We start from the raw sequence: 13424 nt of genomic DNA on the forward strand, positions 1-13424 counted from the left end.
GCACTGGTGGGCTGGGGGGTCAGCCTGCTGCGTGTGTGGCTTAGCCGACTCTGCCTCTGTGTGTGCCATGTGTTCTGAGGGGGGAGGGCCCCTCTGACTGTCCAGCTGCTAGGAAGAAGCGTTTGGGATCCTCCGCTTCCGTCCCGCTATCTCTTCACGTTGCTGACCAGCGTGCTGATTCTTTCCCGATCAGCGTGGGAACAGCAGCCATCTTGGATTGGCCTTCAGCCGTTCCCACACTATCGGAGGGGGATGCTCCTCCTCACTTGTTACCGGCTCATTCAGTCTCCGTCTGCGACTGGGGAGACTATGGTGACCACAAGGATACTATCCTGCTGCTGCGTAGTTCCTTACCTGAGAAGGACTTTTTCTGCCGACTTTGTGCTCCTGCTGCACGAGGCTTATCTAGCCACACTGCAGGCAGTTTCTGCAGCCGGGGGGCAACGTTTTTTACCGGCCCAACCTATGGGGGAGGGGCGCCTCCTTGGCCCAAATCAGGTTCGAACTAGTCGGCATAGAGTCACTCTAGGGCAGAGCTCATCAGGTCCACCCTCAGCAGCTGCCCAAGGTGGGGGTGACTCAGATAACTGTGAGGGTCCTGTGGTGTCAGAGGAGTCTCACGTGCCGGGGGTTCCAGCGGACCTTGCAGATCTAGGCTCTGGAGAGCCGGATCCAGGGGACCCTGCGGCGATCCCACTGCCTGGGGTTGATGACCTAAAGGTGGTGTGCCTTTTTCAGAGGGAAGAGCTCGACCCCTTATTGCCACTGGCCTTTCAGATTCTAGGGGTTAAAATCCCGCAGATGGACTCTGATTTGAATGGAGCAGATTCGGTCCTTGATGTGATGCGGGGACCTCCCACGGCTTTTCCGTATCCCAAATCTGTGCAGAAGATGTGGAAGTGAAATGGACCTCTCCAGATTCAGGTTTAAAGATGGGAAAGGCCATGGCGCGGCTTTGTCCGTTAACTGAACAGGCATCTGAACTCTTTGCACTTCCCAAGGTCGATGCTGCGGTCTCGACTGTTATGAAAAGAATGACCATCCTGGTGGTAAGTTCCGCAGCTTTGAAGGATGTTCAAGATTGTAAGTTGGAGGTCCACCTCAAAAGGATTTTTGAGATCATGGCCCTGGGCTTACGTGTGGCTATTTGTACTAGTTTTATGCAGAGAGCATGTCTCAGTTTGGTTACAACAGCCCCAAAAGAGCCTCCCCATCTCCAGCGAGGACGCAGATGGGACCGAGAGAATTGAGGCAGCAGTGGCTTATGGAGCGGATGCTCTCTATGATTTGGTTCTAACTTCATCTCGTATTATGGCATCTGCAGTTTCCACCCAAAGGTTGCTTTGGCTACGAAATTGGGTGACAGATGTTTCCTCCAAGGCTCAGTTGGGCTCGCTGCCATTTAAAGGTCATCTTTTATTTGGCAAAGATCTTGAGCAATTGATGCAGTCTCTTGAGGACAATAAAGTCCTCAGGTTATCAGAGGACGAGCCTCAGGGCTTGCAATTTTTTTCAGTCATGTTTGTGTTTTTGGCTGGATAGGAGGTCTCGGCCGTCAAGACCTGTATACGGGTCCCAAAGACAGTCCTTTCGGGGAAAATCTGGAGGCCAATCCTTTCGAGGGGCTTGAAGACCCTTCTGAGGCACCGCCGTGGGAGGTACTTCCAGTGTTAAATCCCCGTAATGAGGCGAGGCTGGTCCACTCTGTCATTCCTTCTATAGGAGGTCGCCTGGCGATTGTTTTATGAGGAGTGGGCCAGTATCACTCAGGATCAGTGGGTTCTCAGGGACAGTTACGTGTTAGAATTTGCTTATCCTGTCTGCAGTTTATTCCTAACCTCCCCATGTGGATCTTCCGAGAAACGAGTAGCAGTCTGAGATGCATTAGATTGACTACGACTCCTGGGGGTGGTGGTTCCGGTTCCCCAAGAGGAGCTTCAGAGGTCGGTATTCCATTTATTTTGTGGTCCCGAAGAAGAAGGGGACTTTTCGCCCGATTTCAGACCTGAAGAAGGTGAATGCAGCTCTCAAGGTCCCACATTTCAGAATGGAAACCCTGAGGTTGGTGGTGGTGGCAGTTCGAAAGGGGAGTTTCTGGCCTCCCTGGATTTGATGGAGGCCTATCTGCTCATCCCCATTCATCAAGCCTCGCAGCGTTTTCTGAGATTCAAGGTTCTGAGACAGCATTTTCAGTTTCAGGCCCTTCCTTTCAGGTTAGCCACGGCGCCACACACCTTCACCAAAGTGATGATGGTGGTGGTGGCGGCTTCTCTCTGGGAGGAGGGGATTCTGGTGCAGCCAATCTGGAAGACTGGCTTATCGAGGCGAAGTCGTAGGTTCTTTGTCGCCAGTCGGTTCAAAGGGTTCTCGATCTACTACAGTCACTCTGTTGGGTGGTAAATGTAGCATAGAGTTGTTTGTCCCTGACATAGTCCCTGGAGTTTCTAGGGGCTCGGTTCGATACTCTAGTCGGCAAAGCGCACCTCTCAGAAGATCGTGTTCTGAAGCTGCAGGGACAAATTCGGCGATTGTTGCAGTTATGGGTGCCCAAGGTATGGGATTATTTGCAAGTTCTGGGCTCTATGGCCTCTACCCTGGAATTAGTACCGTGGGCCTTTGCTTATATTGAGACCATTGCAGAGGGCACTTTTGTCTCAGTGGAGCAGTGTCTGAGGAGTTTGTTTCCGTTGCCATTCGAGGGCATCGCCCAGGAGAGTCTTTCCTGGTGGCTTCTAACTTCCAGTCTGGTCTGGGGTATGGACCTAGATTGGGTGGTAGTTATTAGCAATGCCAGTCTCTCGGATTGGGGAGCAGTATGTCAGCATAAATCAGCTCAGGGTTGCTGATCTAGGAAAGAATCTGTTTAGTCTATCAACTGTCTGGAGACCAGAGCAGTCTGCTTAGTCTTGCAGGAGTTTCTACTGTTGGTGAGAGGCCGGTCATTGAGAGTTCTCTCCGACAATGCGACGATGGCTTATATCAATCATCAGAGGGAAATCAAGAGTCAAGGAGTAGCCCAGGAGGCACAGCAGTTGATCCTTTGGGCAGAGGAACATCTGGAGCGCATAGCAGCATCCCACGTTACTGGGGTCAAAATCGTTCAAGCAGATTTTTTGAGTCAGACAGCATTAGATCCAGGCGAGTGGGATTTGTCTGAGTCAGTGATGCAACTCATTTGCAAATGATGTGGCACCCCCCATGTAAACCTGATGGCATCTCATCAGAATGCCAAAGTGCCTCGATTTTTCAGTCGGAGGCGAGAGCACAGGGCCAAGGAGGTCAATGTGCTCGTACTCCTTTAGCTGAGAGGAATTCTACTCTCTTTCCTCCCTGTCCACTCGTGGGAAAGGTTTTGCGTTGCATAGAAAAGCATCAGGGAGAAGTGATCTTGGTGGCACTGGAGTGGCCACAGCGTCCGTGGTTCGCAGATTTGATCAATTTGGCTGTAGACGGTCTGATTCAATTGGGTCATCTGGTGGGTCTTCTCCGGCAGGGACCCATATTTTCCGACCAGGCTGCTAGCTTTTGTCTAGCTGCCTGGCAGCTGCCTGGCTTTTGAGAGGCGACGTTTAAGACGTAGGGGTTACCCAGAGGTGGTCATTACTCTGTTACAGGCCAGGAGAAAGTCCACTAATCTTTCATATGTGCGGGTTTGGAGGGTTTTCGAGTCCTGGTGTTCCGCCAATGAAGCTTGTCCGCTCAGTTCGTCAATCTCTGACATTTTATCCTTCCTGCAGTTTGGATTCACCAAAGGCTTGTCTCTTGGCTCTCTGAAAATGTGGCTCTAGGTTGTCTTTGTGGCAAGGTTGATGGCGCTTCTATTTCGGCACATCCGGACATCCTTCGTTTTTATCGAGGGGGCGAAGAACTTGCGTCCCCCTCTTCGTTGAGTTTGTCCTTCCTGGAATCTTAATCTTGTCCTCAGGTTTATGTGAGTCTCCTTTTGAACCGCTCCAGAGAGCGACTTTGAAAGTCTTGACTCTAAAGGTGGTGTTTCTGGTGGCCATATGTTCCACTAGAAGGATTTCTGAATTGCAGGTGCTGTCGTGTCTGGATCCATTCCTTCAGATTCCGTCCTTAGGAGTCTCTTTGAGAACTGTACCTTCTTTTTTGCCAAAAGTGGTATCCACGTTTCACATGAATCAGACTGTGGAGCTTCAGGCCTTTCCAGGACTGGATGCGTCTATGCTTTATGCGAGGGAGCTCAGGTTGTTATATGTCAGAAGAGCTTTGTTGATTTACCTCAAGGTAACAAATGATTTTAGGAGGTCTGATCACCTCTTTGTTCTGTGGAGTGGCCCCAAGAGAGGTTTTCAGGTTTCTAAGGGCTACCATTCCTTGCTGGCTTAAGGAGGCTATTGGTTCCACCTACATTCTTCAAGGTCAGCTGGTTCTGGAGGGGTTATGTGCTCATTCTACACGTTCTCAGGCAGCCTCATAGGCGGAGGCTCAACTAGTTTCTCCCCAAGAGATTTGCAGAGCAGCAACTTGGAAATCACTACATATTTTTGCTAGACACTATCATCGGGATATGGGAGATACTGGCTCCCCATCTTGCGGCAAAATTGTTCTGCGAGTGGCACTCTCCAGGGCCCACCCTGGCTAGGGAGCTTTGGTACATCCCAGGAATCTGGACTGATCCGGGTATGTACAGGGAAAGGAAATTTTGGTTCTTGCCTGCTAATTTCATTCCTGTAGCACCACAGATCAGTCCAGAACCCCCCTAGTCTATTAAAGGGGAGAGTCGTCTGCTCATTCAGTTAGTTTTTTATAGCAAAAAGTATTTTCATGTTTTATAATCCCTTTTAGAGGTTGAGGTGTTTTTCAATTTTGTTGTGTTTGGCTTGGGTATAGATAAATACTGAGGAACTGCAGGTAGCACGTGTGGTTAAGTAGCAGTGCCAGTAAAACTTTCTCTCCATCTGCTGGAAGGGAGGCACAACCCATGAGTCTGGACTGATCCGTGGTACTACAGGAATGAAAATTAGCAGGTAAGAACCAATTTTCCTTTTTAAAGTGGCAGCAGTAAGCCAGTGTAATGCATTCAGAAGTAGTGAAAACACCAGGATAGCACATTTGTAGAAAAGTTTATTGTATGCTGATGAAAAATTCAAAACAAGCTTGTACCAGTGATGGGCCAATTCAGCTGGACACCGGGATCACAGAAAATGATACACCATTCAGTGCTTTGTATTTGTAGGTAAAAGTTGGGTTTTCGTGTAACATGTGGCACATGCTGGATATCTGTGGAATACACAAGGGAGAGGGGCAAGCACCATGGTTGTCTCCCTCAGAGCTGCCTATAAGCTTGGTCCTTCCAGCACTAGGTCCATGGACCAATGATGTAAAACATTTCTTGTGCAGAAAAACATGAATAAGAATCTTTAGTCATGAGTGCTTTTTGCTGCTTATTAAAATGCAGGCTGACATAACCATAGTGAAGGCAGTTTTAAAAGCCATTTCCTGCTTTACCCATAAAATTGTTTTGTTTTTTTAAAACAAAACAATTTTCAAAACAACTCTCTCTCTTGTTCTCCTCAATGCCCAGTCACTAAACAAAAAAACCCCTCTACTCTGCGACCTACTCATAGACCAAAATACAGATATCTGTGCCATAACAGAGTCCTGGCTAAAGGATTCTGATACGGTTCTCCTTAATCAGCTTCCATCCGACACATACGACATTTTTTCTATCCCCAGGCCAAAAAAGAAAGGAGGTGGTTTACTTTTAACCATTAAGAAAAAATTCAATATGATACACCACCCTATCCCTCCCCCACCCAAAATTGAAATAGGACTTTTCAAGTCCCCATTTTTACAAATTTGTCTCGTCTATGCCCCCCCAGGAATCTTACATAGCAATCCGTCAACCCTCATAGAATACATCGCTAAGAACATCTCCATCGACACCCCAGCAATCATATTAGGCGATTTCAATTTGCATGTTGATAGCTCCCCCCGGACCCCATCATGTGACGCTATACTCGACTCACTAAATGCTCTAGGATACAAACAATCCATTGATTTCCCTACTCACAAGGCAGGCCATACCCTCGATCTCCTCTTCACTAACGCCCTCATTCAAACACACTCCCATCCCCTGGTCAGATCATCACCTCATCAATGCATCTCTCTCCATCAAGATACCCACATGCCATGATAACATAAAGAAAACTATCCACTACAGAAAAAATTGTACCAGAGATGACCTTATCTCAGCGGTCTCAAACAATCTCGATCACTTAGACCTCTCCAATGCAGACACAGCACTTGCCTCATGGTACGACATCACAAACAATATAGCCAATTCTACGTGCCCCCTACAAGCCAAACTCATCTCCTCACAAAACAACACAAAAAAAAACCCTGGTACTCCCACGAACTAAAAACCTTAAACAACAACTTCGAAAATCCGAAAAGATCTGGCGCATGACCCTTCACATAAACACTTGGCACAATTTAAATCCTCCTTACATCTGTATAAAGAAAAACTTAACAACAAACGAGATTTCTTTGCTAACAAAATACACCAATTCCAATACAATCCTAAAGTGCTATACGAGTACGTTAATTCTCTCACCAAGTCAGCAGCTTCGACGTCCCAGATGATAGCCAAATCTAAATGTGAAGAACTTGCCACATTTTTCCAAACCAAAATAGACAAGCTGATATCCAAGTTCACCAATGCATCATCCACTCCATCCAACAATTGGAACCTGACTGCAACCAAATCAAGACTAGAAACACACTAATATTCTATCTTCTCTAGAATGCACCTCCACACTAGAAATAGAAATTCTTATTAAAAAAGCCAAACCCTCCTCCCATCCAACTGACACAATACCCACCAAACATCTTCTCTCAATACCTAACCTTATTGCTAAACCCTTAACAAATATCATCAACCTGTCCATTAATTCTGGACAGGTACCTGTCCCCTCAAACAGGCAATCGTCAAACCTATCTAAAAAAACCTAAACTGACCCCTCTGATCTAGCCAACTACCGCCCCATCTCCAATCTCCCTTTCATTCCAAACTCCTTGAAAAAACCGTTAACAAACAACTTACTGAATACCTCGATGACAACCACATCCTAGCACCTGCTCAGTACGGTTTTCAGAAATCTCACAGCACTGAGACTCTTTTACTCTCTCTGTCAGACCATATACTCAAAGGTTTCGAGAAAGGACAATCTTATATTCTTGCCTTTCTTGATATCTCCTCTGCATTTGATACCATCAGCCACTCCATTCTCCTACAGCGGTTAACTGAAATTGGCATCACAGGGGTTGCCCTCAATTGGTTCAACTCCTACCTCAGTAACAGAATTTCAAAATTCAGTTAGGAAACCATGTTTCCAAGGCCATACCCCTCAAGCAAGGTGTCCCACAAGGTTCATCCCTCTCCTCAACCCTTTTCAATATCTACATCTTACCCCTCTGTTACCTCCTTTCCAGCCTCAACCTCCCTCACTATATATACGCTGACGACGTTCAGTTGCTCATCCCTATTACTGACTCTCTTTCGAAAACCATGGATATCTGGAAAAATACACTCCAATCCATAAACAATCTCCTATCTTCCATCCACTTAACTCTGAATACCACTAAAACTGAAATCATGCTTATCTCACCCCAAAACCAACTGAACCCCTCCCCTCTTTCAAACATCCCACTTGCGCAACAAGTCCGTGATCTGGGCATCATTCTTGATGGTCACTTCACACTTAAGAAATTCATCAGTAATATACTAAAAGATGGATTCTTTAAACTTCACACCCTTAAGAAACTTAAACCTCTACTTCATCCCCCTGACTTCCGTACAGTCCTACAAACTATAATCTTTGCCAAAATCGACTATTGTAATTCCCTCCTCCTCGGACTCCGAATAACGCCATCCACCCCTTCAAATACTACAAAACACTACAGCCCGGATTTTGACCAACACTCACAGACACGATCATATCACACCGGTCCTAAAAGATCTACATTGGCTCCCCATAGCCTCCCGCATACAATATAAGGCTCTCTCCCTCGTTCATAAGGCCTTGTACAATCCCGAAATGAATTGGTTTAATGACACCATCCGATTTCACCAATCTAATAAACCCACTAGACACATTCATCTCGCAACCATGCCCACCACCTCGCCTAAACTCTACAAATTAACCTCCACGAGAGCTCGTGCGTTATCGATCGCCGGGCCAATCCTCTGGAACACAATGCCAGTCGAACTTCGACAAGAAGAATGCTCTAAAACATTCAAGCGTAAGCTTAAGACCTGGCTCTTTACCAAAGCATACACATAAATTCTCCTTGCTCTCATCTATGTTCCCCTCATCTCTGTTCCCCCTTCGACCTGGCTTACCATTAAAGCATACACCTACCTCCCCTCCCCTCTCCTACCCCTTTTCTCCCTCCCTCCTCCTCACCTTCACCCTTACCCTGCACATATGTTAAATTATGTTAATCCCTATTATTGTATATACTTGCAATTTTTGCCTACTATAATTTTCATCTACCTTGATTCTTCTGCCACTTTCCCCTTCAATAACTCCTCTGTCACTTTTCCCTACAATAATTTATTAATCTAACTTTATTCTGCTGTCACTTCCCCCCCCCTTTTTTTTCTTCTTTTACCCTTTTGTAAACATGTTATTTTAATTTTAGTTTAATTCTTTATTTCCCCCACCTTTCCCTTTACTTTCTAGTTATTAAGTTTCAATATGTTTTTAATTGTATTTTGGTAAACTTGTTCAATGTAAAGCGCCGTTACAGGCACTAGTTTTATGTTACGCTGTGAACCGATGTGATATCTTTGATGAATGTCGGTATATAAAACCTTTTAAATAAATAAATAAATAAAATAAAAATTGCCTGCCCAATCTACAGGTAGAATTGCTCGTGTACAAGCCTGTATGTGCACATTTTTACCTGCATGCCCGGGAGTAGGGTTAGGGAGGGGTTCTGAGTTATGCGCGCATTTTTCAATTTTAAAATAGTGTGCATGTAAATTGTGCGGGAAATTTTCCTAGTACAGATTAGCAGTATTAAATGCCTGGGGGTAGTTTTGCTGGAGTAATTTTCAAAATGAAAAAAAATATGCACACTTTTTGCTTTGAGTGAGAACTCATTGGGTAAAAACTCCATAGACTGAGCCCTTTTTTTGGAAAATTACTCTCACATTGTTCAAAGTTGCTCTTTCCCTTACTTTATTATTTTATTTTAGAATCATCAAAGACCATGGCTTAATCAACCTCCGAAAATTTCAGAGTAAGTATGGACAGGGTGTTCTCTGCCCTTACAAAGAGCGCTGGATTTCAAATCTTTTTGCTTTATGGGATGATGGCAGAAAAAGACCAAATAATCCGTCCACACTACTGCCAGCCATAGAATGTGACTGCTTGTAAGTTCCCTGTACATACCCAGATCAATCCAAACTCCTGAGTTTTGCCTCCCTGCCAGCAGATGGAGACAGACAGTTTCACTGACACTATATATAACTCAGTGTGCCACCTGCAGTCCCTCAGTATTGACCTGTACCTGGTAGATGGTGTAAAATGTGCAGTCTGGAGAGAGGAAAAAAAGAAAAGATTAAAAGAAAAATTTCTAGATCCTCCCAGGGGGTTGTGAGGTCCTGGTTGCGACCATTTCCCCCCCCCCCCCCCTGGTTTGAGGTGGACGAGCAGGGGGTTGGTGATCCTTCTGATAGCTCAGTCCGGAGGTACGTGTGGTGGACATCAGGTGGTCCAGATGCCTCAACCCTCACGTGACAGCAGTGGAACCTGCTGGTGGTTCTGCACTGCAAGCCCAGGGAATCAGAGAAGTATCCCTTTTATATGGTTTGTCCTGGGCTTGGTTGCTAAAGTTTGGTGATAGGAGAGACTGATTTAGCCAGTGGTTTGGTGCTCTTCTGATCTGCCATGCAGCCTGCGTTCCTGGCACTGGTACCTAGAGGTTCCAGTGGTGAGAGGACTACTATAGCAGCTTGGGGAGCTCAGCGATGGGGTTTTTCAGTAGCTCTTTCGGCCCTCCTTTCTTCCGATACCATTTTCACCATCCTTTTCAGTACCTACGAGCTCCTGGGGGTTTTTCTTGGTCACAGGGGTTCTTTTTTCGGGCCCCGATCCTAATTTAACTCTGGGATCATGCCGCATGGTGCGGCCTGCGGGCAGGAGTTTGTACCGGTTGCTTGTCGGGAGGGGAAGGATCTTCGGAGAAGCCAATTCCAGCTCTAGAGCACTCAGAGACTCTGAGAGGGCAGAATTGCTGCGGCATCCTCAGGACCCTTTTCTCCTCAGCGCAGGTACTGAAGCCTTACTGCGAACGTTCAGGGAGCAGGAGAAGGCTGCCCTGGGGGAGGGGAGCTCCCTGCCACCTCTTTTGCCATGTCCTGCTGCCCCAGGGGGGGCGACTTGCAGGCAGCTCAGATCTCTTCCTCAGAGGAGAAACAGGGGAAAGACTTGGATGAGTCTTCTCGTTCTCCTCCAATTATGTTTTGTTGCTGCATAAAGCCTTCAAAGCACGGAAAGCAGCAAAGAGCCAGGGTACTAAGGTTCCCCGTGAGGTCCCAGCGTTGCTGGGGGCTGGGACAGAAGCCTCATCACTCCACAAGCGTACCAAGTTACACAATGGCATAGAAGCCCCCAAGGCCAAACTCCCTTTCCGGTCCAGTGGATAGTTCAGATACGGACGGTGCGGATGAAGGGGAGTCTCCTCCGCAAACCCCTGGTGAGGGACCGGATGCGGATCAGGATTACCAGCTTCAGCCGGCCAAGCCAGTGGGCGCACCTCTAGTGGAGGGCGATGATCCCAAAGTGGTCCGCCTGTTCAGAAGGGATGAACTAGGTTCACTTATCCCGGCTATTCTGGAGGAGCTGGGCATTGAGGTTCCTCCAGAGGACTCACAGTTTGGGGCTATGGATCCGGTGATGGTGGGGCTCAGGGGTCCAGCTCGATCCTTTCCATTTCATATGTCAGTTTCGAATCTTTTGTTTAAGGAGTGGGACACGCCGGACCTTGGTTTAAAGGTAAGTCGTCTATGGACAATTTATAACCGCTTCCGGAGGAAGCACTGGACCTCCTTAAGGGTCCCTAAGGTGGACGCCGTGGTCTCGGCAGTGACCAAGAAAACCATCCCGGTAACAGGAGCCACTGCCTTGAAGGAATTGCAGGATCACAAATTGGAGTTGCAACTTAAAAAGATTTTTGAGGTTTCCGCCCTAGGGGTCCGGGCCGCTATGTGCAGCAGTTTCATGCTACGAGCCAGTCTCCGCTGGGTGCAGGATTTGCAAGCAGCAGCATCCCTTTCTGCGAGTGAGGGAGGCAGCGGTAGCTTACAGTGCTGACACGCTTTATGATCTGTTATGGACTTCTGGCAGGACTATGGTCTCGGCCGTTTCCGCCCGCAGGCTCCTCTGGCTTAGACACTGGGCTGCGGATGTTTCATCTAAGGCTCAACTGGGTTCCTTCCCCTTCAAGGGTAAGCTGCTTTTTGGGCAACAATTGGAGGACATGATAAAATCTCTGGGGGAGAATAAAGTCCATAGGTTGACGGAGGATAGACCCAGGACGAGAGGATCCTTTCCTCAACAGGCGAGATTTCAGGGAAATCGGTTTCGCTCTTCACAGTCCGCCGGTTCGTCCTTTCGACAGGGTCCTGGCCGCCAGTCTTCTTGGAATCTGTCCTTTCGAGGGCACCGGTCTGCCAGAGATGGAGCCCCACAATCTCATGGGAGTCCCAAGTCAGCGCAATGAATCGAGGCCTGTCCACGCTTCCATCCCTTTTTCTAGAAGAGTGGACCAACTTAACCTCAGATCAGTGGGTCCTCAGTGTAGTAGAACACGGTTACACGTTAGATTTTGCTCGGCCGATCCACGAGCGGTACATTGTTTCCCCATGCGGGTACCACCAAAAACACCGGGCAGTGCAAGACTCTCTGTGGCGGTTACAGGACCTAGTCGCCATAGTTCTGGTACCTGCAAGAGAGCTCAGGCGAGGGTTGTACTCCATCTACTTCGTGGTGCCCAATAAGGAGGGCTCCTTCCGTCCCATCCTAGACTTACGGGCCGATACAGTAAAAATCACGGGAGGGCGGGCGAGCGCCCGCTCTCCCGGCGCGCGCACAGGACACTCTCCTGTGCGCGCAATACAGTAATTTAATTTATTTAAATTAGGGCCGGCGGTAAAAAGAGGCGCTAGGGACACTAGTGTATCCCTAGCACCTCTTTTCGGACAGGAGCGGCGCCTGTCAGCATGTTTGACAGCCGACACTCAATTTTGCTGGTGTCAGTTCTCGAGCCCGCTGACAGCCACGGGTTTGGAAACCGGACGCCGGCAAAATTGAGCGTCCGGTTTTCAAGCCGCGGGCCTATTTCAATTTTTTTTTCTTTTACTTTTTTTAACTTTCGGGACCTCCGACTTAATATCGCCATGATATTAAGTCGGAGGGTGCACAGAAAGCAGTTTTTACTACTTTTCTGTGCACTTCCCCGGCGCCGGCAGAAATTAACACCTACCTTTGGGTAGGCGCTAATTTCTTAAAGTAAAATGTGCCGCTTGGCTGCACATTTTACCTACTGAATCGCGCAGGAATACCTAATAGGACCATCAACATGCATTTGCATGTTGCGGGCGCTATTAGGTTCGGGGGGTTGGAAGCGCGTTTTAGACGCGCTATTACCCCTTACTGAATAAGGGGTAAAGCTAGCGCGTCGAAAACGCGCGTCCAATCGCGGGTTAACAGTGCGCTTCGCCGGAGCGCACTATACTGTATCAGCCTGTTAGAGAGGCAATCGGACTTTAAAGGTGCCTCGTTTTCAGATGGAAACTCTTCGCTCGGTGATAGCGTCTGTACACAAAGGGGAATTTCTAGCGGCTCTGGATCTGACAGAAGCTTAGTTGCACATTCCTTTACACCCGGATCATCAGAAATATTTGCGGTTTGCGATCCTGGGGTATCATTTTCAATTTTGCGCTCTACCAGTTGGTCTGGCGACGGCGCCTAGAGTCTTCACTAGGGATGTGAATCGTTTTTCTAATGAATTGAAATATCGTACGATATTTCTAAATTCGTTAGTTTCTTTCTTTTAACCGATTTCTATCAATTTTACTTCTGATTTTTCGTAAAAATCGTTTTTCGGGTTAGTGCGCGCTAACAAAAAACAGCTTGTTTTTGTTACTTTTTGTTATTTTTTGCTATTTTTGTTAGCGCGCACTAACCCGAAAAACGATTTTTCAATTAAAAAAAAACAAAAAAAAAAACGGGGAAATGCGGGAAAACAATTTTTTCCTGCGGCCAGACTATCCCGAAAGCAGGAATGATCAGGCACCTGATTCACATCCCTAGTCTTCACCAAGGTGATGGTGGTTGTAGCAGTGGCCCTGCGAAAGGAGGGGATTCTGGTACATCCCTACCTGGACA

General features: G+C 47.4%; 1 protein-coding gene across 1 annotated transcript in view; it reads left to right on the forward strand.

Moving 5' to 3' along the window:
• The first annotated feature begins 2969 nt into the window (after positions 1 to 2969).
• LOC115097594 (transcriptional adapter 2-alpha-like) overlaps positions 2970 to 13424 on the forward strand; it is a 69960-nt gene continuing 59505 nt past the window's right edge. The window contains exons 1-2 of the mRNA XM_029613533.1: positions 2970 to 3157; positions 9230 to 9273. Coding sequence (XP_029469393.1) covers positions 2970 to 3157; positions 9230 to 9273 — 232 coding nt within the window. The remainder of the gene's footprint in view (positions 3158 to 9229; positions 9274 to 13424) is intronic.

The sequence above is a fragment of the Rhinatrema bivittatum genome, chromosome 8 (genome assembly GCF_901001135.1).
Source record: "Rhinatrema bivittatum chromosome 8, aRhiBiv1.1, whole genome shotgun sequence".
Classification (NCBI taxonomy): Eukaryota; Metazoa; Chordata; class Amphibia; order Gymnophiona; family Rhinatrematidae; genus Rhinatrema; species Rhinatrema bivittatum.